This window comes from Penicillium soppii (genome assembly GCF_028829465.1).
Source record: "Penicillium soppii strain IBT 18220 chromosome Unknown utg000010l, whole genome shotgun sequence".
In the NCBI taxonomy this organism is placed as follows: domain Eukaryota; kingdom Fungi; phylum Ascomycota; class Eurotiomycetes; order Eurotiales; family Aspergillaceae; genus Penicillium; species Penicillium soppii.
In genome coordinates this window covers 3,920,536-3,948,372 of record NW_026643240.1, presented here as the reverse complement: position 1 = coordinate 3,948,372, position 27,837 = coordinate 3,920,536, and the positions used below count along the sequence as shown (strand labels likewise).

The window sequence follows — 27,837 nt, the reverse complement described above, 5'->3', positions numbered from 1 at the left end:
CCCTCGGCAGTGGGGGTGCGAAGTTTACCTGAAGTCAGGATGCGACCCGCTTATCTTATCGTGGTGACCAAGTGGCTGCCTCAGGCCCCGGTCGCACCTCCAGATTCCCGCACCCCATCAAAACATCTCGAAAAACCCGACATTTTCAATCACCATTTTCTCGACAACCAGAGGGCTGTGCAAGCTCCGGAGCAAATGGGGGCAAATTCATATGTGCCATTATAACTTTCCAAATTTTCAGATTGATCGGAGGCCTCTAGACCAAAGGAGTCAGGGTGAGAAGTTAACCTGAAGTCAGGGTATGGACCCACTTTTCCTCCCATAGTAAAAGAAAAACCCTAACCTGGAGTCACGGTGACTCCAGGTACCCCCGTGGGATAGGACAAGAGTGGGAAAATATTACTTACTAGTCCTTGATAGTCATAGAAGTCATTTAACCCCTGAATTTGACCAAGTCTGTGAAGAAAACCAAATCATCGCAATCTGTATGCCTCCGCATACTTCTCATCTTTTACAGCCTTTAGACGTGGGTTGTTTCTCGGTTTTGAAGAGGCTTTACGGAGGAGCGGTCTCAACTTTAATGCGAAACGGAGTTAACTCCATTGACAAGGAAGATTTCCTTGAACTGATCGCAGATGCGAGAATGGGTGCTTTTAAGACTATCACTGTACAGAATAGCTTTTTGGCTACTGGATTAGCACCATTCAATGCTAATAAAGTCATGGAAAAGCTAAATGTGCACCTGGATTCCCTTCCTCCTCTGGAGATCCTTTCTCAGCGACCAGTCTCTTCCGGTAGCGATAGCGATCCAAATACTCTTTGGACCCTTTCAAAGTTTACAAAATCGCAATCTCTGATCAAAAAAGGTCTACAATCTTCTTCTTCAATTCTTTCTTCACCAACAAAAAGGGAGATTAATAAGACTTACGAGATGACTATAAAAGTGGTCCACCACCACATTTTTCTCCAGAATCGCTGTACTCAATTGGAGGCTACCAACAAGAAACAGACCAAAAAGCGAGGGATCAAACATAAGTTTAGTACCCAGAAAGGCATCTTTGGGGGTCTAGAGGGTGGTGAGGATGATGTGGTTGTTGTGGATGAAGATAGAAGCAAAGATATATCTTTACCAGCGGTGCCTGCAAAACCGGTTACGGAACCTATCCTACCTTCTATGCCCTTGGTTCGGCGGCAGGTGACATGTTCTGGCTGTGGAATAAAAGGTCATACATATTCTAAATGCCCTACACGTGTTCAATAGCCAAACTTATCTTTTTTTGTGGTTTTAATAGTGGTTATAAATTGAAGGTTTTTCAAGGTTTGGTGGGGTCGCTCGCGCAACCGGGTCGCCCGCGCAACCGGACTTCACGTTAAGAACACACCCGCCCCACTGAAATAAATCTCCATTTTGAAGCTATTTACATGCCTTTTAATGGTCTGTTTCAGTGGTTTCACCCTGAGTTGTCTCATCCGTTCTTCTTCTCTTTGGCCTAGGCGCCCTGCCTGATCTTCTTGGCCCTTCATCCTCCGAAGCTTCCCACCCTGGCCACCCTGCCGCCGATGCCTGCGATGTGTTACGCACAGCTAACTGGTCACAGTTATGTTAGATAGAATCGGGAGATACTTCTCTGATTTCCTACAGACTTCCAACCTCAACGATCTGTCTCTCAACCGTTCCGTTGCCTAGCAGGCCTTACTGCGGAATGAGTCCTGTCGAGGGTATCGAGGAACGATGCCAGGTAGTGCGCCGAATAGATCTATACCGAAGTATTGGTCTAGTCGTAGTGGTTATCAAGTTATAATCAAGTAAAGAGTCTCTGAAGTTCCAAAGGTATTCACAAGTAACAATGTATGATTAAAGACGAAGAACTAAACTAGATACATGAAATGAGCGTCCTTATATATCCCTGAGTTCTTCCTATGTAGATGTGTAGATGGTAGATATGTAGATTTGTCTTAGCGGAATCTACCCATCGACCATCGACCTGTTCTACTACTTGCATGATCACGTGAGGCTAACCGTCTCATAGTGTATTGCGGTATTATCGGAGATAGTGAGTGGAAGGCCGGAAACGGCCTTCTCGCGGTAAGCCTTATTTGTGTGCGAGTATAGTTCGTAATTACCAACAGGGGGCCAGAAACGGCTCCCAAGTCGAAGTGTTTCCCTAACTCGTACTAGGGGTGCCCTAGTATAGGATCTTACACGTGATCTGCATAACAGATTGATCGATTGGCTCCTAGTGGCCCATCTGTAGGTCGCAGTCCCCACATGTGATTAGTAACTAGTATGTCCGTAACATCACCTCCCCCTCTCTTAGGAGTTTCGTCCCCGAGACTCATAAATCGGCGGTCCCCCCTCAGGTAGGTGATAGCGTTTTTTTCTTTCTCAAAATAATACGTTCTCGTCATGCCTAAACGCAAGGCTGACTCCGTTCTTGAAGGCGTCCCCAAACTTCCCCGTGATTCTTCGATCGCGCATCATACTCAAGCTGATTATATTGAAGTAAACAGTTTTGTGACTGCCACCCCGTGTGATCATTGTCTTGATTCCGGTGTTCCCTATATGATGGATCGGTCTCGTCGCTATTCGAAATGTGCGTCGTGCACTCGCGCTGGCCGTATATGTAAGCGGGAGTTCTATACTGGCCGCGAATAGGATTTGTTGCGTCGTGCCGAGGACAAACTATCCTCCGACATTGAAAAGAATGAAGATAAGCTCGACCTATTAGAGCCCGAGCTAAGTGCTTTACAGTCTCGCCTTACAGAGCTGCATTAACAGATGTTAAATAAAACAAAACAATATCAGGAAGCCATAGCCCGTCAACGGCGCCTGCGAAAACAAATGGCTTTCCTTAAACAAAAGGGTTTCAAAATATCCGATCATAATGCTAAGTTGCTCAAAATTCTTAATAAGCATCAATCGTCCCCAGGGCAAGCTGCTTCCTCTGCCCTTGATCTCGAGCAGCTTGCCGCTACTGCTAAGAATCCGAATTTTGATCAGATGTTAGCTGAGATTGCTAACCTTCCTTCATCTTTCTAGAATAGTCCTTCTCTTTCTGGTTTCGATGCTTCCTTGCCTTCCGCTATACAGGAGTCCGTTTCGCCTCCTGGTAATACTTCTATACCAGCTAGTGGCAGCCCCTCAAGTTCGCGATAGGTTCCCATATATTTTCTGAGGTAGGGTACCCTTTCCACTAGACTAGAAGCTGTTGCTGATTGTCGTACCATCTGTCCGCTAGAATTTGTTCGACTTCATATTCGTCCTCAGTTTCTTCCTCGATTTCCACGTTCATAGCGATTTCGGCGTTATTTAGTACGGGTTCGAGTAACGAGATATGAAACACTAGATGGAGTTTCTTCATGCTTCCTGGTAGCTTTAGGCGATAATTGACTAGTCCTAGTTTTTCCTCAATTTTGAACGGTCCTAATCGTAGGTGGTCCAATTTGTTACTAGGTCGCTTGGTTTTGATGTTGCGGCGCAAAAGATAAACCTTTTCCCCCTTTTCAGGTCAGGTCCCTCCATATGTTATTGGTCGTAGTATTTTTTCATACGTAGATTGACAAAGTCAATATCTCTAGACAGCTGTAAGTGTAGCTGTCGTAGCCCGGTGGCCAGTAATCTCGATGATTCTGCCATAGCTACTTTTCCCTTAGGTTGTCCAAATACTGTGGGGTGATACCCATAGTTAGCAAAGAACGGTGATTCTTTCGTGGTGGCGTGTTCTACGTTGTTGTACGCCAGTTAAGCCACTAGTAACAGTCCTGCCCAGTTGTCTTGCTAGTAGTTCACGTAGCATCTTAGGTACTGTTTGACCGTTTGGTTCACTCTTTCTGTTTGTCCGTTGGTTTGCGGGTGGTATGCGGTAGAGAGTCTAAGCTCAATACCTATTTGGTCCGCAAAGGATTGCCACATCTTTAATATAAACAACTTATCTCTGTCCGAGGTAATCTTGCTCGGCATCCCGTGGTTCGATACCACATGTCGCAGTAATATCGTTGCCATTTCTTAAGCGGTAATGGTTTCTATAGTTGGTAACATATAGGCGTATTTAGTGAGCCTATCAACTACAACCATAATCATATCGCATCCATCTAAGACTGGAAGCTTCGTGATAAAGTCTATCGTAATCCATTCCCATAGGTTCTTCGGTATCTCCGATAGCTGTAATTCCCCGTAGGGTGCGTGTCGTGCTAGTTTGTTTCTTTGGCACGTATCGCATTCTCGGATATAGAATCTGACCTTACGGTTCATATTTAGAAAATAATAATTTCGCGAGACATGTTCCACTGTCTTTTCTACTCCCATATGTCCGTGCGTAGCGTCATCGTGGTGTCGTCTAATGACCTTGTTTCTCAGTTTCATCGGGACATATATTAGTCCGTGCGCGTAGACCATTCCTGTGTCGTCGGTAGTGAAGTGTTCATTACTGACCTATTCCTCTAGGATTGATTTTGCTGTTTCGTCGTTTTTCTACGCGTCTCGGATTTATTGTGTGAAGTCGTCTTCGACTTCTATTGTTACAGCCAGAATTTGTTTATTATACGAGATAGTTCCGTCGTCGTTTTGTTTCAGTACGGCAGGTAGCGCTGCTTTAGTACCTAGCTCGTAATCTAGTCGTCTGCTTAAAGCGTCTGCTTAACTGTTCTCTGTCCCTTTGTAGTGTTCGATTCTAAAATCGTATTACGCAAGGGTTTCAGCCTATCGCGCTTATCGTCGTGTAAGAACCTTCGTGGTAGTAAAGAATGTAAGGTTCTTATGATCGGTTCTGACCGTCACCGTGTATTTTGCTCCTTCCAGGTATGCTCTCCAGACTTGGAATACTAACACTATAGCCAATAGTTCCTTGTTATACATATCGTAGTTGAGCTCGGCTGGGATCATTTTTCTAGACCAAAATACAACTGGTCGGGAAATCCTATTTTCAGTTTGAGTCAGCCTAGCTCCTAGAGCGTAGTCTAAGGCGTCCGTTTCTAACACGGTTGGTAACTCGTAATTAAAGTTTGCCATAATCGTTTTCTTACTGAATAGTGCTTTCAGTTTTTGAAACGATGTCTCTGCTGCGTCGTCCTAAGCAAAGGCTTGTCCTTTCTTAGTAAATCGGTAGAGTCCGGTCGCTATGCCAGCGTATCCGTCGACGATCTTCCGATAGTAGTTCGCGAGTCTAAGGAATTGTTGTACTTCCTTAACGTTCTTAGGTGTAGGCCATTCCAAGATGCTTTTGACTTTATCTTCTTCTATGCCTAACCCGTCTAGGCTAATGCGATATCCAAGGAATCCTGTTTCCTAGACGTGGAACTCGCATTTCTTAAGCTTGAGAGTGACTTCAGCGTCTCTTAGCTTACTCAACACTAGCTTGTTGTGCTTGATATGTTCGTCGAGTGTCTTGGAGAATACTAAGATGTCATCTAAATACGCGACAACGAATACGTCGAGGTACTCCTTAAGCACGCTGAAAATAAAGCGTTGGAATGTTGCTGGTGCGTTAGTGAGGCCAAATGGCATAACTATATACTCGTAGTGCCCGTACTTAGTTCTAAATGCTGTTTTCCACTCGTGGCCTGGCTTGATCCGAATACGATGATACGCGTTAGTAAGATCGTATTTCGAAAAGTATTTTGCACCCTATAGTCGATCCTGAATCTCTTATATCAAAGGTAATAGGTGTCTATCCTTGATGGTGATCGAATTTAAATGTCGATAGTCCATATAAAGCCTAAGGCTGCCATCCTTCTTTGGTATAAAGATGATCGGATATCCGGCCGATGACTTCGAGGCTCGGATATAACCTTTCTATAGGTTCTCGTCGATATAGTCCTTAAGTATCTGTGATTCCTTCGGAGATAACTGGTAGATAGGTTTGAAAGTTAGTTCAGTGCCTTCTTTGGTGTTGATCTCGTGATCGAAGGGTCTATGCTTCGGTAGTACTCCGTCGGCTGGTGCCGTGAAAACATCCGTAAACTCACGATATTCGTCCGGAATTCGTGGTTCTTCGCTGGTCGCATATAGCTTTTCTTGTTTGACAATCACATAGTCCGCCAGTTCGTCGTCGGACATGTCTGGTGATTGTTCCATTATGTCGGGCGCGATCGTCTTGATCCGCCTCTAAGTCCCACCTCTAGACTGGGTGTTTCTATCGGTGTCTAATGCGACAGCCCCCTTGCGACGTTTCTCGAATTCTTCGTATTCTTTCTTACACGTACACCGATTAAAGGTGATTCGTCCCGTCTGCTAATTAATGCTCGGGTTATGCTTTCTAAGCCATGGAATGCCTAAAACAACGTCGTAATCCCCGAGTTCTAGTACGCTAAACTGTATCAACTCCGGGTGCCCGTAGATCGATATAGGCAATGGGATAGTCTTGCTCTGGACTCCTCCGGAAATTACTTTCCCGTCGAGTCCGGAAATTGGTACCGTGTATGGTAATGGGATTGTTTGGATTCGTGGATCTTCTCCGAGCCGTGGGCTCATGAAATTGCTAGTGGCACCCGAATCGATAAGGGTCTAGGCTTTTCCTGTAGGTAAGATCACGAATAGTTTGATATGCGTCCCTAACGTTGGCGCTGTTACCGCTAGATGCATTGTGGGTCGATTCTCCGAATCGTACATCTGCTGCCCGTTATACCAAATTCCTTGATAGCTCTTCTTCCATTTTGGCTTCTTTATCCACCGTAGTGGTCTGGGTTCGATGCCGTAATTCAACTTGCCGGTTGCGTGTGTGGTGCATGTTTCGTCGTAGCATGCTATAGTGGCCATTACGCCGTGTCCGGGGTGTCTTGCATACCCTGTGCAAGCGCAAGTGGAATTATCACATGGGCATCCTACTAGGTCGTCGCCTTCCTCGATCGCTGCGATAAGGTGCTGGTCCAGGCTGTTAGTCCGAATCTCCTCCATGAGATTGGCCACAAGCTCACTGGCTTCTTCATCATTTTCCGTATGATGGTAGTTTCTAGGACTCTCTTGAGGTGTTTCTGGAATCTCGTGTTCCGTTTCTAGGATCTCATTTTTTGTCCCTAGGAACGTGTATAGAGTTCCCGGATGATCGGTGGTTCCGGGGAACATAGTTAGTGTTCCCGGGTGCCCCGCATCCCGCTCCTAAGGATCAGTGGACTGTTCCCTAGAACAGTTTAGTTCCTAGGGGACATATTGTGTCCATCCCTGACTCTCAACGGTTTCCCAATCGATTTCTGGATAATCGATATGTTCGTGGCGGATTTCTTCCGCGTGGGGGTGCGCCCAATCCCAGTTTTCCCAACTGTCGCTCCTGGCGATGGTGCCTGTTCTAGTGGCCTCTCTTCCCTAATCCTCCACCCATTCACCGGTCGCACGTAGTTCTTCACGTGTCGCTCGCATATACTGTTTCTTGAATGGTGGTTTCTTCTGCTTGCATTCTCGTGATCGGTGTCCTGGTTTCCCGCACGAGAAGCAGAGGTTCTTCTTGCGACGCTCGTCTTGCTCTTCTTAAGTGGCGTCGAGCTCCATAGGTCGCGGCCTATAAGGATCTTCGTACCTTGCCGGCCTAGGAGGTTGCTGTCTTGGTCGCCGATCGTTCTGGCGATACTGCCCGAATGGTCGCTGTCCTTGCGATCTCCATTAGCGTGTTTCTTATCGTTGGGCCTGTCGGTCCATGAGTCGGTTACCGATTCGTACCGCAGCGCTGAACATGCTGGCGATAGATTCTGGTCGGTCGATCCGAACTAATTCGTCCTTGACATCATCTCTGAGTCCGTCCTCAAAGATGGCAATATACGCATCTTCGTCCCAGTCTAGGTGTGAAATGACCTACTAGAACTCGGCGGCGTAGCGGCCCACGTCGGGGGTGTTTTGTCGCAGTCGCCGAAGCTTTCTTTCAGCTGTTCGCTTAGCGTCGATATCCCCGAATGTCTCCAAAAGTCGTTTTTTGAAGCTACTGTAGTTGGCGAAGACTTCCGTGGTGATGTCTCCCCAGTCGGTTCGATCCTTTTCCTGGTATTCGCGGAGAAATGGTTCAAACCAGTCAAAGGCTGGTCCGCGGAGGAAGGTCGAAGCGTAAATGACCTTGTCAGCTTCCGTCGGAAGCTTAGGTTGATTAATTCGCAGGTTGGTGTCAAGCTGAGTGAGGAATCCGCGAAGCTTAGATCGGGTTCCATCAAAGAACTCAGGTTGAGGGATCTTGACCGAGGACATTGCTCGTCCTTCCAAGACCAAGATCTGTTCCTGAAGCTGTTGAATCATCTCGACCATAGCTTAGGGTGTCAAGTTAACGTTACTTGCTGCACCCGAAGTGTTGCGGCTCGAGACATTGCTTCCGGAATCGTTTCCTGCCATATCGATGGTGTAGACTCGAAACTTGATTCGAGACGGTCTTCAATGTGTTACGCATAGCTAACTGGTCACAGTTATGTTAGATAGAATCGGGAGATACTTCTCTGATTTCCTACAGACTTCCAACCTCAACGATCTGTCTCTCAACCGTTCCGTTGCCTAGCAGGCCTTACTGCGGAATAAGTCCTGTCGAGGGTATCGAGGAACGATGCCAGGTAGTGCGCCGAATAGATCTATACCGAAGTATTGGTCTAGTCGTAGTGGTTGTCAAGTTATAATCAAGTAAAGAGTCTCTGAAGTTCCAAAGGTATTCACAAGTAACAATGTATGATTGAAGACGAAGAACTAAACTAGATACATGAAATGAGCGTCCTTATATATCCCTGAGTTCTTCCTGTGTAGATGTGTAGATGGTAGATGTGTAGATTTGTCTTGGCGGAATCTACCTATCGACCATCGACCTGTTCTACTACTTGCATGATCACGTGAGGCTAACCGTCTCATGGTGTATTGCGGTATTATCGGAGATGGTGAGTGGAAGGCCGGAAACGGCCTTCTCGCGGTAAGCCTTGTTTGTGTGCGAGTATAGTTCGTAATTACCAACAGGGGGCCAGAAACGGCTCCCAAGTCGAAGTGTTTCCCTGACTCGTACTGGGGGTGCCCCAGTATAGGATCTTGCACGTGATCTGCATAACAGATTGATCGATTGGCTCCTGGTGGCCCATCTGTAGGTCGCAGTCCCCACATGTGATTGGTGACTGGTATGTCCGTAACACGATGCCTGCGATGCCTGAGATGCCTGAGATGCCTGCGAGGCCGCCCGTGATACCTCAAATTCCCGGTTCTCAGCTAGCATTTGTGTCAGGACCCAAGTACTAAGCAGGTCTGACGATATATATCTCGCAGTCTCACACAGACTGCGAGATGGCCAGTTCGCAGGTGCGAACTGGACCCAGGGCTGAGACCCGCAATGCGAGGGCTCATGACCTCACATGACCCCACATTTGTATATAAACAGTTCAGGGGCTGGAGTCTTGGACTCCAGCGATTAGTTCAGCATTGAACCTGTCTACTGCTTTCTCCATTCTATTGCCCGAATCCACCTAAGTCCTAAGACCCTCGTAACGGGGTCTTACAGTTACCCGAGGCCGTCCTCCAGCCTCATCGGCGCGGCAGGCTATCTTTCAGCGCTCAACCCAGAGCTCACCATCTCAATTTGAGATCACCGAGCAGCAAATTGTAAGACCCCGTTACGAGGGTCTTGGGACTTAGGTGGATTCGGGCAATAGAATGGAGAAAGCAGTAGACAGGTTCAATGCTGAACTAATCGCTGGAGTCCAAGACTCCAGCCTCTGAACTGTTTATATACAAATGTGGGGTCATGTGAGGTCATGAGCCCTCGCATTGCGGGTCTCAGCCCTGGGTCCAGTTCGCACCTGCGAACTGGCCATCTCGCAGTCTGTGTGAGACTGCGAGATATATATCGTCAGACCTGCTTAGTACTTGGGTCCTGACAGTAACGGCCTTAGGAGGGTTCTGCACCTGAGATGCCGGAATGGGCGGAGAGAATGGTTGAATAGGTGGTTGAATAGGTGGTTGAATTAATGACTCAGGAAGATGCTGATAGGGGTGGAAATCAGCTACTGAGAAGCCTAGACCCCCCCTTAGCGCGCAGTATCGTGTGAATACAAGGTATCCCTGTTGTGTGAAGGGCTAACCCGCTACATTCTTCACGAATCTGGGGTTCACTAGAATCTATATCGGAATCTGTATCGGGATCTATATCGGATTTGAATCTGTTATATATGGTGGCAGCCATATGTAACGCTTTTTCCGTTATAATAGATGCCTTGTTACCGTGTCTTTTAATACTGAATTGTTTTTATGATCGCTTCGTTATGCCGTGCCGCAGTGATTGCGGATGAATCAGCTACTAAAAGTAGATTAGCATTTGATGCCTGGAAGGCTCGCTGTAATACTGTATAGGCGCCTATTTAAATTAGTAATTTACTACTTAATAATGATTAATCTTTTCATACCTTTAACTCGGGATGTTGATAGCTTATTCAAATAGAAATAAGCCTTTATATGGAACCGGAGAAAGGCCTCGGGGACCTGGTTTATCTTTTATCATGAATATATCGCAGAATATCCCCGTAATCTGTCTTATATAGATCTCGGAAGCCCTGCTAACTGTTACGGACATACCAGTCACCAATCACATGTGGGGACTGCGACCTACAAAGGGGCCACCAACAGCCAATCGATCAATGTGTTATGCAGATCACGTGTAAGATCCTATACTGGGGCATCCCCAGTACGAGTCAGAGAAACACTTCGACTTGGGAGCCGTTTCTGGCCCCCTATTGGTAATCACGAACTATACTCGCACACAAACAAGGCTCGAACGTGCGAATGCCGCTTACGCACGCTTGAATTTCCTTCACAGCCATTACCAGAAAGCCGGCAAGATCAGCAACGACGACATGCTGTACACCCTCGCAGTCTTGGCCTTGGAGCCGAAACGCTGGATCGAGCAGTATGAATGGAGGAACCTGAATGACATGGAGCTTTGTGCTTGCAAGTTGGCCCAACCGCAACAATGAATGTGCACTTTCCAGGTCTTGCGAGTGGTGGCTAATGATGCTGTTTGGTCTCATAGTCGGCACGTTCTGGAAATCCGCTGGCGATGCCATGGACACTTCGTACGAATGCCTTCCGTCGTACAAATCCGGCTTCACGGACGGGTTGCAATGGCTCGACGAACTTACAGTCTGGGTCGAAGCGTATGAGTCGCAGTACATGCTTCCGGATACCAATTGTAACCTCGTCGCCAACCACACCACTGATCTTCTCAACTATACCCTGCCAAAGTCCTTCCATGACGCGGGCAAGAAATGTATCACAGTCCTCTTGGACGAACGGCTCCGGAAAGCGATGATGTACCCCCGCGCCCCCGCTTCCTACTACAAAACTATCTCCTCCATCTACACCATCCGCAAAAACATCGTCAAATACTGTATGCCCCCGCGCCCGGCCTTTCTTCGCTACACCTTCAAGCAAACAAATTCCAAAATCGGCCGGATCAACTTCACGCGCTTTGATGCTGAGCCCTGGTACGTCGAGCCCACATTTCTGAATTGCTGGGGCCCAGCGGCTTGGATACGTAGGCTGCAGGGTCTTCCGTTGCCTGGGGAGGGTTTCCAACCTGAGGGGTATGTGACGAGGGATGTGGGACCTGAGCGATGGGTGGGCAAGGGCGGGGTGGAGTTTGAAGCGTCAATGGCGAAGTTGATGGCGGAAGAAAGAGGCGGGTGCCCTTTCGTGAGGCTGTGATGATTTTCCTTTGACACAGGATGCTCTTCGCCCTGCGTAGGAACGTATGATTGAGCGAGGATTCGAGACACCCTAGTAGGTCAGGACAACGCCTGGGAAACGCAAATTTGGACAGGCCCAGACCCTGCGTTCGAAGTTCGAATCTACGTGACCTTTGCGATTAACATACAGTAGAATCTCTCTATGGCGGAGAGTTGAATAACGTATGACGGTCATTTCCACACGTCACTCGGCAACTGAGGGTCCAATGGGCCCACCCCAAGTCACTTTAGCCGCAGTCAACAGTCACCAGTTAGAGGACGCGTATGTGCAATCAATATCTTACGGTAATTACGGGTTCCCGGGTGAACGACTCCATAAAGCGTCTGTAGACCAATCAAGACTTGTAAGTATGGTAAGAGCCCGGTACTGACTTCAATACCGGGCGCCGGAACCCAAAAGTCAGGCCACAGACGGGTCGATGGCCATCCGAGCCCCACATCATCTCCACATACACAGATCCTTTCTTTTATTCTCCTTTTCAACCTTCTCGTTCTCCCAGCATCTGCTTCTTCTTTCATGTTCAAGACCTGCTTAGAACCACAATGTGCGTCTATCCCCCGCTTTTTTTGCAACCAATTGGTTGAGTTGCGCTCTTTTGTGGAATTAGTCGCATATTGACTCTTGTTCTGCTAGGAATTCTACCGTGCTGCCCCCCGGCACCTATTGGGGCCAATATGAGGATATCACCAAAGCCAATGTCCACCTGAGCGTGCCGGAGAGATTGTGGGTTGCATGGTATGCGTGGATGCAGAATGACGTCCTGGCTACCGGTATCATGTCCTTCGCCGTGCACGAGTTGTTCTACTTCGGCCGCTCTCTTCCGTGGATTTTCATCGACACGCTGGGTTTTTTCAAGAGCTATAAGATTCAAAGTGTAAGTCGGACGCCGAACACCTCACACTAGCCGAAATCCACCCAATTTCCCCCGCCATCGAAACTAATATCCTGCTTCAGAACAAAGTACCTTCATTACGCGAGCAATGGGATTGTGCCAAGTTTGTGCTTCTGAGCCACTTTACCGTCGAACTTCCTCAAATCTGGTATGTTCATGCCCTCGACGGAGTGGTGTTCTAACTGCCGTTTGCCTCTCGGGCCCGATTGAGTACCAACTGCTATTCTAGGCTTTTCCACCCAATGGCGCAGTACTTCGGTCTATCAACCTCTATTCCTTTCCCAACTCTATGGAGCATGGTATATCAGATTGCAATCTTTTTCGTGATGGAAGACACTTGGCACTATTTTCTCCACCGAGCGCTTCACTGGGGTCCACTCTACAAGGCTATTCACAAAATCCACCATCAGTATTCCGCACCATTCGGCTTGGCCGCCGAATATGCTTCTCCTATTGAAGTGATGATTCTCGGCTTCGGAACCGTCAGCTGCCCGATTATCTGGTGTGCTGTCACCGGTCACTTGCATATTCTGACTATGTATGTCTGGATTATCTTGCGCTTGTTCCAGGCCATCGATGCCCACAGTGGCTACGAATTCCCATGGAGTCTTCACCATTTCTTGCCTTTCTGGGCTGGTGCTGATCATCACGACCTTCACCATGAGAAATTCATTGGGAACTATGCAAGCAGCTTCCGCTGGTGGGACTACGTCCTTGACACCGAATACACCCCGGAGTCCCTGAAGCGCCGAAGAGCGAAACAGGCGGAGGCCAAGAAGGCACAATGATCTGAACGTTAGCATTGACGGTCTCCATTTTTTCTTCAGTATGGGCGTTGGGATCTGTCTGAGCCTATTGACCTGATAGATGAGAGCATACCTAATGGTATCCAGTCCGTTGCGAGCCCATGCCCCTTGCGGATAAGGGGTCGCCACCTTTTCATCCAATTCATCATGTAATTTAATTTCAGTTCTACGCAGCGAATAATTTTGGGATTTTCTCAACAACCATGCCCCCAATGATTACACAAAGAAAAAACCAAAGTACTACCAGATAATGTCTGCAAGTGCATTCAATTTCAACCGGATCAACCAGACGTAGGCGTAGCAGTGACCTCTCTACTCTATTGTCGAGAACGCTTCTCGATGCGCCCAAGTTCAGTCGCACGCTCTTTCGCTTCACGCACTACATCCAGACTCATGACCTTACATTTCGAAATCGCCCCTATTCGCTGCATTCTCATTCATTGGTCGCAGCACCGTATGATCATCAAAACTTTGTCAGTTAACACCCCTCATTTATTGAAAACTTTGACAGGGGCAACCACCTGTAGCACGCCGATAGACAATCGACTGTGGGTTCTCTACGTCTACACAAGATATATTACAATTCAAACGTTTGGGTTTACTTGCAATCGCTAACGTGGAGAGTTGTGTTTGTACAGATCACAGTTCCGCGCAATCTGGCGCAAAACTGAACCTGGACCCTCACGTATCCGTGGCCGGCAGAGCCCACATGAGTAGCTTCACCGACTGCGAGCGACATCGTCTTGGCGTGTGTGGCACGATCCTTCTTCCATCGATGTTCTCGACTCTATGCGCGACGCTGACTGTATCGTCCCCTCAATAATCGTGCAGGGAAGGAGTGGGCCCACCTATGCCCAGCGGGCTTCAGTTAGATTGAACAGTGTTGCCTGCACCCTATCAAAACTGCTTCCTGCCCGCGGATTACAATGCCCCTGATGTCTCCCTCGGTTCTGCGCCCTGAGCCATTGCCATGCATGTCAGCTTGAAGGGGCGTAAGAGAAGAGACCCCATTGGCGGGACTCCTGCTGCGGGCATGGGGTGGGCCCTGATCAGCAGAGGTTGTCGGAGCCGTTGAAGATCCCCGCTCCGGCGAACAAGGTCGACGCAGAAAGTGCGCTCGGACTCGTACCACACCTGTGGGATTTCACCCCATTGGTTGGCCATCTCACAGCCATGCTGGACCCATACAAGGGTGGCCTCACGTCGACCGAGGCCTCTCGGCGACCTCACATTTAGACAGCATAGGTGGCACACGCTAGTCCAAGCCCAATGTGAGCCACGTAATTTGGTGAGCTGGCATTCCTACGCTTGATTTCAAGGCCGGAGCTTGTGGGGCCTTCTCAATTGATTGACATCATTGTTGTTGTATAAGGTTAGCTCCTTAGCAGTCTGACAAGGTGTGATTCTAACTGCACCTCATCGCGAGCTAGTGTAGTAATAGCTAAACACACAAACCAGAGACACAGCAAGCCAAGAGAGTGGAGACTTTCCTTGTGAATTAGGATTAGCGGGGCTTGGTTTGAGCGCGGGGAAAGAAGGCGTGTGTTAAAGAGATAATCGGGTCGTCGAACGCGGCCACCTGGCGGTGTCCGGGTTCCCGGGCGTAATCTCACTTTTCTCCATTCCACCAAATAATTCATTGAATTTAAATAGCATCACCTTCTAAATCAATACAATAAAGATCATCAATCCATTCCCGAGGCCTCTCTTCATCATGATCTGCCTCAATTTGCCCTATATCCTCGATTTCTCCGTCGGCAATTGCTTTTAAAATAGCTGCATCCCGCCAGGCTTTCTTCGAACGATTGAAGGATTGTAGCCTTTCTTTATCAACCCGGTCATTTATGTGCTTTTTACAATCCTTAACCAAACGAGGGCCTATTTCCGGAAGCCTTCGCTTAGTCTTAGCCGTATCAGACCGCTTCTTGCGCCGTAGAATTCGCACGTTGTCTTCCGCAAACTGAGCCCCGACCTCAGCGAGAACGAGGCCACCCGCTAGTATCTGAGAGAGGCTTTGTCGCACCTTCGGGGAGATTGTCGAGTCATTTTGAATATGCTTTATAACCTTAGTGCTTGCCTTTCTCAATTTTTGTACTGTCTCGGGCGGGGTATTAGGCAATGAGCTTGATAGTGGTGGTGGTGTAGTTCCGGAAGTAATATTATGAATAATAAAACCGGGCATCATAGGTAGATCATTATCCTCGGTCGAAATACCAAGTTTTGTGAGGCCTTTATTAGAATCCACAGGCCAAATACCAGTTTCGCGGAATCCATGTCGAATAGTGCGCGTTGTAAGTGCCGACGTCCGGACATCGTGGATTCCCGCGAAGAAATTTGCCTTTGACCGCGCATCACCACCCCAAAAGGCTTCCTCATTATTATACTTCTTATAATAATGCTTTAGCACTTGAAATGGTGTATCATCGAGCGGTTGGCAGCCATGTGTTGTGTGTGGGATAAAACAATAGGGGATAATTCGTTTTCTCCAACAAAATTCAATGAAATCATAGGTCAAGTGTGAACTATGATTATCCATTAAAAGAAGACGATATTCCCCTTTTTTAACACGGAACGATGTAAATTCGTCGAAGACCTGAATCCAGGCAAAACTAATAATCTCATCGGTCCAGCCGTTCGGGGTTGGCCATATAGTATAGTCGTCGGGTAAGTTAGTGTTGATAAACCAACTCTCCATATGGAATTGACCCTTAACTAAAAACCACGGTGGCATAACCCAACCATCGGCCGAGACGCATTCGATACCAGTAAGGGATTCAGCTTGTCCGCCGGTATTATTTTTGGAATTTCCCCGGGCTGAAATAACGTTCTGGGCCTTGCCTTCGCCAATTCGAAACCCAGTTTCGTCGAAATTATATAGATTCTTCTGTGCAATTCCGTAGGTTTTGAGCGTAATTTGTAGGCGATCGTACCAAGAAACAATATAACCAGGTTCACAGACTTCGTATCGTGCTTTTTCCATCGGCTTTTGCTTAATAGTCTCAAAGCGTGAAGGTAGACGGGCGATAAAGTCGTACGCCCAGTTTTTTCCGAGCGTGCGGGCGGGTTCATGACGTCGAACAATTTGTAGAGCAGCAGCCTGAATTTGCCCTGCGGTCGGGGGAGAATAGGCCTGGTCTAAGGTATCAATCCATAGAATTAATGCCTTCTCTTGCTCGGGGTCTAATGCTTTGTTGGTTGGGATGCGATCGTTTCTAGACTTATGACCTTTGAGGCGGCCCCTCAGTATGCTAGACGTAATGCCAAATTCCCGGGCGATCGCTGAAACGTTAGGTCTCTGGGTAGCAGAGCATGCTGATAAGGCATTGGAGATACGTTCTTCTAATTCTCATTCTTGAGACATGATATAGAGAATTGGGGGTGTAGTGAATCAATGAAGAAGGTGGAATGGAGAAAAGTGAGATTACGCCCGGGTTGAGATTACGCCCGGGAACCCGGACACCGCCAGGTGGCCGCGTTCGACGACCCGATTAATTATAAAGATAGCCCACTACCTTACTCTCCTGACCCTCCCCTACCTAAGAATACCGAAGACACGCCTCGGACGAAGCAGTCTTATTCTTTGCTTAGATCTTCGCCCTCCCCGCTTAATTCTGCGTTTTCGGAAAGCAGGAGCAATACTAGTAGTCCGCACCCGTATAAAAGACGAAAATCAAGTCGTATGCTAGTTGGACCATTAAGCACTTTTGGACCATAGATCTGAATAGCACTTGGTGTCGGTAGGGTGGCCTAAAAAAAAGACCGACTGCTGATTTGTAAATATTACAGCTAGTCCTCTAGAGATTCGTCGCGCTATGGTTCCACTTCGAATTTGTTAGTACATCTCTAGACTAAGCATCGTATCAAGTCTAGCGCCGACTGTATCTTCTTACCAACAGCCGTAGGAAGCCTCGACCGGTTCTTAGAGTTGCCGAGAAAGAAGGCGAGCGTTAAAGAAATACTAGTCCGATAGGTTATTTAAACAAGATAGCCTTTCATAGTAGTGGAGTATCCGGCTTTTAGGGCACTTATTAAAGTAATAGGGCCTTCTTTGCCTATCAAGACTGCTAATACTCTTTTTAACCGAATTTAACAGGAAGTCTATATAAGGAGGGCTAACGTGAAAGAGGAACTTACTAGGAGTGGCCGTATACTAGCTCTGTCTCTTAACGTTTGGACGTCGGAAAATCAGATTGCGATAATGGGTATCCTTATTACTAGATCACCCCCGATTTTGAAAAGCGAGTTAAACTTCTCGAGTTCACCGAGATCAATATACCGTATTCTAGAGAGAATCTAGCGGAAGTTATATTAAAGAAGCTCGCCGAACTAGATATCGCGCCAAAGCTCCCGACTATTATAAGGGATAATACGGGCAATAACGGGACGCTCTATATAACCAGCTCCTTAAGAAGTATGATAATAACGAAAAACGCTTTCGCATTAGGCCTCTAATACGATTCCGCGGACGACCGACCTTCATTCCTTGCCTTGCTTATATCCTTAATCTGATTTGCAAAGATGTGTTAGCTTCTTTAAGAGCTGGTTCGGCTCGAGAAGTAAAGGCGATCCTAGACGATATGGCTATTTATACTAGCCTAGCATTTAACTCCCTTTATACTACGGAAGGAGTAATCATAAAAATACGAATTTTAATCGGATATTGACAAGTACTTGAATTCCCTGCCGGTCAACTGGTCCCACCACATGATCGGCGATGCGGACGCAGAATGGGTCCTAAAGTGGTAGATGGCTAACTCGTTTAATTTTCCACTCATGGTAAAAGCCGCTTGCGATTATCTACCCACTCCTTCGGCAGAGGTCGGGACTAAACGCGAGTTCAGCAATGCTCGAGATGTCTTAGGCCTCCGAAGGCACCGTCTGAACGCGGAGACTTTGCGATGGCTGATGCTATTGAGAAGAAAGTCTCAGACATAGATTTCCAGTGGTGCATGCATATAATTTTCAGAGCTTCGAAATTGAAGACAGGCACATAATTCGCTTTGGAACAAAGTGTCTGAGCATGATTGATGTATTCAGATGTAATGAAACGAATGGTAATGTATGGTATCTTATTATATGAATAAGTATGAATTAATCATATATTCATGAATAATCATATTTCTTTCGGATTCATAGAGATAGGGACCGCTGATTTCTTGATTTCCATATTACGTACGCCAACAGCATAGCCTAGGTCACATTGCATGTGGACCGACGGCAACTCATCCAATCCCAGTTCTTAAACAAAAAGTCACAATCACATCTCGTATGATGACTCCATTTGGAGATCGGCAAGAAACATGCACTTGGCTTCCTCTTTTAGACGCGGCAATTGTCAATGTGACAATTGCAATCCATTTTCTAGCCACAATCGGGATCCGTCTTGCCTGCAGCGACGCATCCAGGCTTGTCTTATTGACTCCGTTGAAGGCACCTTTAAGGTCGAAAGCGATTAGGGTCACCACCTTGTGCTTGTACCAGGCTTTGTCGATCGCACTGGACAGCACTAGTAGGGCTTGCTCGGTGGTCCTACCCGGCCGTCCGCCGAACTGGCTGTTTGGTAGCAGGCTGTGTTTCTCCGCCACATAGGACAACCGTCGGGCCATCACTGCCTCCAGGAGCTTGCCAAGTGTGTTCAAAAGTGAGATTGGGCGGTAAGCACCAGGGGCCGAGTAATCAGGCTTGCCTGGTTTCCGTAAGACGATGATTTTCGCGCTCCTCCACTGTCTCGGGTGGTGTCCTAGCTCTATACACACTGTGAAGATGCTCACAATAAAGGCCTTCAGATGCCTCCATAGCTTCTTCCAAACCAGCATTGGTAAGGTATCTTCTCCGGGCGCTGTATTCCCTTTGGCTGCTTTCAGTGATCGCTCAATTGCTCACTTGCTCTAGCTCGTCAGTGACCTGCGTCAGGGCCTTCCGCGTAGTGGTCAGGTCTTGGTCGAGCTTTCCCTGGATTTTCTCTGCACGAATTGCCCGCGAATTCACTGCGGCAAGAATACGAAGTATTTCCTATAGAAGTTAGGAGTCTTGTTTGAGGTACTTGAGTGGTATTGTACTGACTGGAGCATCCATGGCTTAGCTGATTGAGCTCAAGGACAAACATGTGTTACCAGGTAGGTCCTGAAACTATGATGATCGAATGAATCAAGCCCTGTAGTCTCGGTTGCCGATGGCAAGCCGAAATTGTGGGATGGATTTGGGGAATGGTCATGCTCTTCGTTCAATCACGAAAATGGTTAGTTTATATACCGTTCATAATACTGCTCGAATGCTTGTGGAAGATTTATGTTGACCAAATAAAGCGGCAGATAGCTCTGAAGACGTTGTGCTGTGGTCATGCAAAGGTCTTGATGGCAGCATCCCCGCCAAAACAGGCTACTATTTGCAGTATGCAAAGTCACGGTCTACTGGAACAACTCGACGGAAATTAGACTTGCTTTGAGGAAACCCCAGCTTAGAGAAACGAGGCTTCGCCAAATGAGTACCGAAGCTCTTTTGCATCTATTTGAACCATTCTTGCGACAATCTTGCACATAGGTTCGCTAAGTGTGGTCGTGTTGCTAGTTAGGAAAACATATTGGTGGGCAAACATATTGGTGGGCAAACATGAGAGTTGCTACTGTATCGAGAGTTCATAGTGAACTCGGTCATCCTCGATTGGTCGTCGGTAAATTGTGGTGGAACTTCGTTGACCCAGGCGATAGGCACTACTTGTTCACCATTGTTTATGAGTTCACTTGCGCTTTTTCAGAAATTTGAATTTGGGAATTCTTGTCCTCTGCCAAATCGAGAAGAAACGTCGGCACACTCGGGCCCGACACATTCCATCTTACCCCGGCCATCTTTGCATCGTTCTCCCTTACTCACAGCATCTACAGCAGTGGGTTCTTGAATGTTATGGATATGCTTGTTCAAACTGGTATGTTCTCCCGGCCTTACGGCCACCTTGCGCCCAAAATTGCGTAGAACACGATTACGATTCCGACTTTCACGCAATCTAGCGAGAGTTATGTGATATGCCATCGCTATTTCCATTTCAATATTTAGTGTCTGTTTCTCATTGGAAAAGAGACTAGACTTTAACACCTCTCTGGAATAGACTGTTTGCATGCTTCACTGATGTCTTTAGACATCCCGTATTTCAACAGTATATCAACGGCTATTTGGAGTGGTAAGAATCACCAACGGTAAATTGGCCCTTCGTCTGGGTAATGTGTTCTTGCCCTTTCTTTTAGGCTGGGGGAAAAAGATTTTTCTTTTGTCAGATCTGAATATTTGTGCGGTTTATAGTACAGCACACAGATAATGCACTCAACTCCCTTGAGCACCGATACTTTAAACTTAGATTCCAAGATCCAGTATTGAACATTGTTTTTTCATGCTTGTAGACCCTCTTACTCAAGATCAATTGTGATGATCCCATCATATCCGGCAGGTAGATTTGCACGAGCATATCGCAAAACATCCTCTTTGTTGAGCGCATGGAAGTACAGACCGCAGGGCCCATTGCGACACTTCAAGTGCCCTGGTGCGTATTTGATGCTGAAAATGTATAAATTAAGGGCATCTTGGAAGTCCCATGAGGCGTAGGTTCCATAGCGAACAATATCAACGATAGTGAAGAAAAGACTCCAATTGAGCGCCGTCGTAGGCTGGACAAACGAGAAAATTGTGTTGAAAGCGACGAACAACGGTGGTATGAGGACGGTGTCGGTCATCTCCATGTTACCGTAAGACACATTTTTCATCTTTCATCGGTGACAGTCAGAAAGAAGTTAATCATTCAACAGGGATTTTACCAAAGGCTTACCAAGAGTACAATTGTCACTTTCGCGTACGCAAGTCCAAAAGAAATATAAAAGGCTGTGGGTGAGGCTACAAGATATCCAAATTTGAATGCCCACACGGCGAGGAGCGTGATGGTCGTCATAGGGACCAACGAAGACCAGATCATTGGGGCTTGCCGCACCGGAATGTGAATGCCCATCTCTTCGAGGGGAGTCTTGGCTCCAAGTACAGCAAGATTGACGTTCTTGAATGTTGCTAACAAGAGACCGACGACAGTGCCAAATGCGATGACGTGAACAATCCTCAAACGAAAGGCCCAAATAGTCGCCAGATGTGCATGCCATAATGACTGCCCAAAACAAGCAGTGACAATATGAATGGCGATGATGAAGAATTGGCTCTCTGCAATATCGACTCGGCCAAATATCATTTGATGTTTAACGTGGCAGAGCCAGTGTGTTGAGAAGAAAGCAATGCTTGACATCAAGAGACAAAGCAAGGTCAGGACTGGATACGAGTATAGTTGGAGAGTGACCGCCGCAGCAAGGGTAATGAAAACGGCTGATACGGCATCACACCCATGGTCATAGCTGCCAAGATAGAGCATTAGCGCATCCTGGCAGACCGTGTTCGTGTGTCATTGAACTTACACTTCCTCAATTGGAGTATTTTGAACGCGAATGGCAACCTTGCCGTCGATGCCATCTAAAGTTTGGTAGACAAAAACACCGATTGCCGCGAGGACAAAAGTCCAGGATGGAGTTTCCTCCGTGTTACCGACGGAGTAATGCAGAAGGATCAGACATGTGGTGATATTGATTGCAAGTCCGTAACCAGTAAGTACGCACGGGGCAACCCACTGTGGAATCAAATCAGTTATGTAGGTCCAAAACTGTTGTAAGAACAAAAGTTCTAGAAACGAGTCATTGAAAGCGTTGTATATATAAGGCTTGTCCCGCAAAAAAGTCATTTCATCTTCGTTGAGGACCCGGCCTCTAATCTTACTTTTCGCCCCATAGCGGGGTAGCATATTGCCAGACTCTGTACGTTTTGGTGACATGATGCTCATGGGAATCAATGTGAAATCCCAAAGACAAATTCTTCGGAAGACCCTCATATCGAGGTTGTTTCAGATGAATGGAAGACTCCGGCGAATGAACTTTCTTGTTATCGAGAAAAAAGAGCGAAGAACGGTGTAAAACCTGGGTGAGGCTCGTTTTCTCCTCCATGTGCTCTTACGACAAATGATATAACAAGATACACGGAGGGGTAGTGGGTCTGACTCAAAATCGAAACAAAAGCACACAGCTATTGATAGGGGCCCGCTCAGTGAGCGGTGAGAAAATTTCTAGACTAGAGCATGCTGGTTGTTTGCACCTTGGATTAGCCCTTCACACCGGGAGAAAAGTGACATATTTCAGCGTGTATGTTAGTCTATGCGATGCTAGCCCTTTGTATCGCAATGAAAGAGTGAAGACCCCAAACTTTTCAAGTCCTCACTGATAGTGATAGTTTGATGTCCCTTTGCTTTTCTCCTCCAGTTCTCCCGCCTATGTATGCAATTTGGAGACCCGTCGGGGTCCGAAGTAGCGGTATACAAAAAAAGGATTCGGACGCTATGGCTTAGTAAGCCACAGCGTGACCTCAGACAGCTGTAGACATGAGTAGTGTTGTACATAGAAATAAACACACCGGAAGAACTTTCCGTTAAAGCCCTTTCAAACACATCTGAATTGGGCTTATACGGTAAAAAGAACTAGGTAATGATCTGCAATTTTGGAAAGATCGCTAAAGCAGTGTGGATAAATGACGAACTAAAGGAAGCGGTCAATTACCGCTAGGACCTTTTGGGATAGGCTTGTTCGTCGTTCACCCAATTTACCCCAGTATTTGTATGGTACTCGGACTGAACTCGGATACGGTATCATAACACTCCTTGGAAATCAACTTGGTCGTCTGTATAGACACTTCGGAGCTATTTCCGACGGTGCGGCTTGGTTCCTGATCTGCACCAGCCTCATATCACAACACCGATGGTCTAGCCTTGTGTCATGTCTTGAATAGGGGATACGTAGCGGACTTTGGGAATTAAATACAATAGGAAACAGTCATTTAGTGGTCAGTTTCTCCGTCGAAGCACGATCGATTGGACTAAGGGTGATCTAGGAGAATATTCCGTCAGAATCGCTAAATTCTCACGAGCAAAAATCAATTTGTTTACTTGGTATGTTAGTCTGAAAAAGTCCGCTAACCCTTATTGGGTCTCCTTTTGTCCACATTATTACTGGTCCCTTCGGTCCATGACGCGAGTGAATTGTCGATTACGCTAGTTCATATCAAATCATTCCACACACATTGAGGATCGAGATCGACTGATTCAAGAGTTCCAAGACTAAATAACGTAATATCATTGGCTCACGGCTGATCTCGAAGTGCGACTTCGCTGGTTCAAGAGTTTCAAGACTAGATAACGTAATATCATTGGCTTACGGCTGATCTCGGCACTCCTTCAGATCGAAGTGCGACTCGACTTACCGACACTGGTGCAGATTACTAGTTCACGATCCATACTTCCCAATTTATCCACCCACCTTATGAGTCTGCAACTCGGGTAATATCGGGTGAAGATCTGGTTTCGATTTCCAAAGTATTCGAAGGAACAGCATAACAACACAGTCGATACACCCTACCCACCAAAAGCTTAATACTGCTACACGTGCGATCTTTATATCTACCTCAATCTACACTTACCCAGAAAATAAGTCTGGAAGCTCAAAATCCATTCCGATGAATATTCGTTCCAGGTGTCTTCCGAGACTGTTGGCACTGCTGCAAGAGAAAGGGGCGACGGCAGGAGATTATTTCCAAACTCTCTTTGATCTACGGCACTAGGAAGGGCGCGATCGACTAGTGCGGTAGATTAGTTGTGCTTCTACTGAATGCTAGTACTGGGCTACGTCATCAATGGCGATTAGGCGACTGAAGAAACCAGAGAGTGTGTATGAGATCCACTATTTGCACTAGCTATTTCACGGCTTGCCTCAGAGGGTATCGTACGCAGTAAGAGAAAGTATCGATCTACATTACCTAATATTTTCTATCCTTTGCTTTATCTAGCCGTACTATTTATGTGACTAGGGTGATTACCCTATTATATATAGAAGCCCTCTACTGTCCTTTACAATTCCTTGACTACAGTCTTCAATTTCCTTTTCTAAACCCTATTTTCCAAGACGATTTCAAAAGACAACGCGCATCAACATGAAGTTCTTGGCTATTCTCTCTACGGTTGTCTTTGGAGTTTTTGCGGTAGCGGGACCATTGCAAGCCAATAGTCAAGGTGGAAACCATGTTGAAAAAAGACTAGTTGATGCTAAAGATCCTTGTACTGATCCTGTAAGTTCTTGAGTCTTTTACTAGAGAGATGACTTGGGAATATACATGCTGACGGGGATGGGATGTGGATAGGTTGATCCTGATCTTAAACCTGCTTGTGCTGCTGTTGCCGAAGGTGGTGGTCTTGTTTAAACGTCTCCTTGTGTGGAATATACGAGGTATTGGAGCATCAGAGAAAAGTTATTGTCAGTGGCAGTTTACCACTAAGCCCGTTTTGGACAGGATCCACAAGAGAAGCTTACTAAGAAGCAAGCCCCTGAGTCTGGTATGCATATAACAGGCGGACGGATGTATTTAGAAGAACAGCTGTTTAGTGATAATCCATTGCTACGTACGAGACCTTACCGATCCATCGATCGTCGACAGAATACAATCTAGACGAAGTTCGGCTGAGGGCGCGCAGCCCTGAGCTGCACATTCATCACACATTAAAGCTAATCCCGCATCTTTCCATCAGCAAGGCTCTCATTTCGTTCTCCTCTCTCTTCCGCTGCCTTACCCACAAATTACTTTTCAACTCTCGCTTTTCTCCCATCCGCAATCATGATATCCCAACTTGCTCTGTGCAACAAAACATAGACAGGTCAGTATTTATATGGAATTAAGAATCAATAAGTGGAAGCGAACGCACCAACATGGCTACCTGGACAGAATACCGTCGCCCCGGCCTCCCGCTCTGTCCTTGGTGGGACTTACTGCTGGTCCTATTATCCCCTAACCGGATCTGGCGACCCAAAATCTGGGTCGCCAGATCCGGTTAGATTCATTTCCATCTGCATCATGACGTATACATGCGCCAAGAATACGCCACCCAAAGAGAAAACTAGCAAGTCTAGAACTGGTAGGTAGGCTTGGGCGCAGGCCGCTGTAACAACCAAAATAGAAAAGATCAACTATATTCTTAGATCCTACGCTAGATTGTGATTTCGCAGTCAGTTATTACGAGCCTAGAATGGCATAGATCGTCGGCTGCTGCCTAAAATAGCGTGACTACTGTTTTCTTAGCACAGAGTCGGCAATCGTACCAATGATGCAGCCGTTCCGATGAAGAGCCACAAATTACCAAGCCCACGGGGATGTTCATCTGGTAGATGATGTCGATCTGGTATCCCGATTCGAAGGTCCAAGTGTGCAGATCATTATGCGACAGCTAAGAATTCAGCCTTGAAATTCCTGCTGATTTGGTAAGTAGATCGGTGTTTGATCGGTAACAGCAAAGAGGAGGGACCTGGTCTTAAGATCCCAAATTACTGTCTCTAGAAATGATCAACAGACACATGGATTAGTTTTATCGATTATTAAATGGTTATATTAAAAATGATCAGCATGATCATAGGGGTAAATTGCGTATCACTACTGAATACGGCCACGGGCTACGCTGGTACTTGTTGTTGAATGAGTATCCACGTATTTGTGCGACGTTCCAGCTGCGCCGCAACGCAAAATCTGCAGGATTTATGCAGATCAATCCTTACATAGATAGGGCATTGAATTCCTTAGATATTGTTAGGACAATCCCCTGAGAGTGTCCTGATACGGTGTGGATATGAGTGAAGAATGTGAGACCTGCCTGATATGGGTATGATGATATTCAGACTAATCGCTGGTCCCTCCAAGAGGTTCCAGCTCCTCCTCTTTAGAGTGGTCCCTTTGTGCGTATGCAAGCGGGTAAGCGATGTGATATCAACAGGCAGCTCTGGTGGTGCATAGGCACCTCTTTCACATTCCCTATACCTCATTGTATGGTTGGTGTGACAGACATACTGGCCGGGCTTATACTTAGCCCAAGCACTTATATTCCCTTCTACTCGCACGGAGCAAGAGTTTATTCATTATTTTTATACTCTTGGTGTCCCTCAAAACAGTAGTTACCAATGATTCTTAAAATGGAGCTTTCAAATATCTATTCCTAGCCCCTTTAAGCTGCCTTTGCTTGATGAGTTATAGATGTATATTCGCGGTGGGGCTGAAAAAAACAGCCAAAATACTAAAATAACGAAGCAAAACATGTATTTTCTATATTTAGCAGATACTTGCATTAATGACTATATGATACATTGTATTGTTTTCCTCACCGACATTCACGGTTCATGATCTCACTGAAGCCGAAGAGCGAAGATCTGGTTCCCGGCAACCCAGACTTCGTAGTTTGTGGCGCTGATCCTCAACATGCTGGGCGCGCGGTGGGTGTTGAGCTGACTGGTGGGTGGCTGTAGCTGACCTACATACAGTGCCGTCCGTTATTGCCTTCCATGACCGACGTATATGAGATGCCTTTTGCAACCCTAATCACATGATACTCGATCCTATTTTGGCTAGCTAAAATACTTGTAACATTGTTCCGATCTCGAACGGTATATTACCAACCGCGTATAAAACAGGGGTGGGCTGTATGTTCGTGTTTAATCACAGCTCCAAAAATAGCTCCCTAGTACCCTCAACAAACCGTACCCTCAAAAATACTTTCCGCAAAAAGAGTTCCCTTTCTTTCCCTCGAGTTCCCCTTCCCTCCCAGAATGTCATCTCATCCTCCCAGTCCATCACAATATGGCGCGAAATATCGATTCCTGGCAGCGTGACGTTATTCTTCACATGTTATGCAGTAAAAAGAGACTCACCACATCACAAATAGCCCAGGTAGCCAAATGCAGCCAGCGTTCTGTTACTAAAATCCGAAAGAACATGCGGTTATTCGGCAGTGCCAGGTCTCCCCCAATCTCCCGCGGCCGCCCATCGAGTATCACAAAAGTGATGGTAGATGCCCTATGCGAACATCTCGCAGAAAAGCCCGGTCTCTATGTTGAGGAAATGGCTGTCTTCCTATTCGACGAGTTCAATGTGGTACCTTCGATATCCAGCATTAAACGTGCTCTTTACCGGGCCGGCTGGTCGAAAAAAAAGCACAGCAGAGAGCAAGCGAACAAAATCCCCAGTTACGAGATTTTTACCAGCACAAACTGTCAAAGTTCCGTTCGTTTCATATAGTTTTCGTTGATGAGTCTGGGTGCGATAAACGGGTGGGTTATAGGCGGACGGGTTGGTCTCCACTAGGCGTGACACCAATCCAGGTATCCAAATTCCATCGGGGCCAACGTTATCAAATACTGCCAGCCTATGCACAAGATGGTGTTGTCTTGTCTCGTATTTTCAAAGGTTCTACCGATGGTTCATTCTTTGAATCTTTTATTGAACAGCTTCTCCAGCACTGTGGAAGGTGGCCAGAGCCCAAATCCGTACTTGTGATGGACAACGCATCATTCCATCGTTCGGAC

The 27,837-nt window shown here is 46.7% G+C and overlaps 5 protein-coding genes across 5 annotated transcripts; 2 read left to right on the top strand and 3 right to left on the bottom strand.

Moving 5' to 3' along the window:
- Positions 1-10,788: 10,788 nt before the first annotated feature.
- N7529_012172 (uncharacterized protein) lies at positions 10,789-11,638 on the top strand (the record flags this gene model as incomplete). Its single annotated transcript, XM_057247698.1, has 2 exons — positions 10,789-10,841; positions 10,924-11,638. 2 exons carry the CDS (start codon positions 10,789-10,791, stop codon positions 11,636-11,638), a joined length of 768 nt encoding a protein of 255 aa, XP_057093047.1.
- Positions 11,639-11,843: 205 nt separating this feature from the next.
- Positions 11,844-13,360, top strand: N7529_012171 (sterol desaturase family protein; the record flags this gene model as incomplete). The annotated part of the gene is made up of 4 exons (XM_057247697.1): positions 11,844-12,023; positions 12,288-12,552; positions 12,642-12,720; positions 12,802-13,360. The coding sequence occupies 4 exons, from the start codon at positions 11,844-11,846 to the stop codon at positions 13,358-13,360; spliced, it is 1,083 nt and encodes a 360-aa protein (XP_057093046.1).
- A 5,240-nt stretch (positions 13,361-18,600) lies between these two features.
- On the bottom strand, positions 18,601-19,194 carry N7529_012170 (uncharacterized protein; the record flags this gene model as incomplete). The annotated part of the gene is made up of 1 exon (XM_057247696.1): positions 18,601-19,194. The coding sequence occupies one exon, from the start codon at positions 19,192-19,194 to the stop codon at positions 18,601-18,603; it is 594 nt and encodes a 197-aa protein (XP_057093045.1).
- Positions 19,195-20,775: 1,581 nt separating this feature from the next.
- Positions 20,776-21,105, bottom strand: N7529_012169 (uncharacterized protein; the record flags this gene model as incomplete). Its single annotated transcript, XM_057247695.1, has 1 exon — positions 20,776-21,105. One exon carries the CDS (start codon positions 21,103-21,105, stop codon positions 20,776-20,778), a length of 330 nt encoding a protein of 109 aa, XP_057093044.1.
- Positions 21,106-21,176: 71 nt separating this feature from the next.
- N7529_012168 (uncharacterized protein) lies at positions 21,177-22,229 on the bottom strand (the record flags this gene model as incomplete). Its single annotated transcript, XM_057247694.1, has 2 exons — positions 21,177-21,759; positions 21,820-22,229. The coding sequence occupies 2 exons, from the start codon at positions 22,227-22,229 to the stop codon at positions 21,177-21,179; spliced, it is 993 nt and encodes a 330-aa protein (XP_057093043.1).
- Between the last annotated feature and the right edge of the window lie 5,608 nt (positions 22,230-27,837).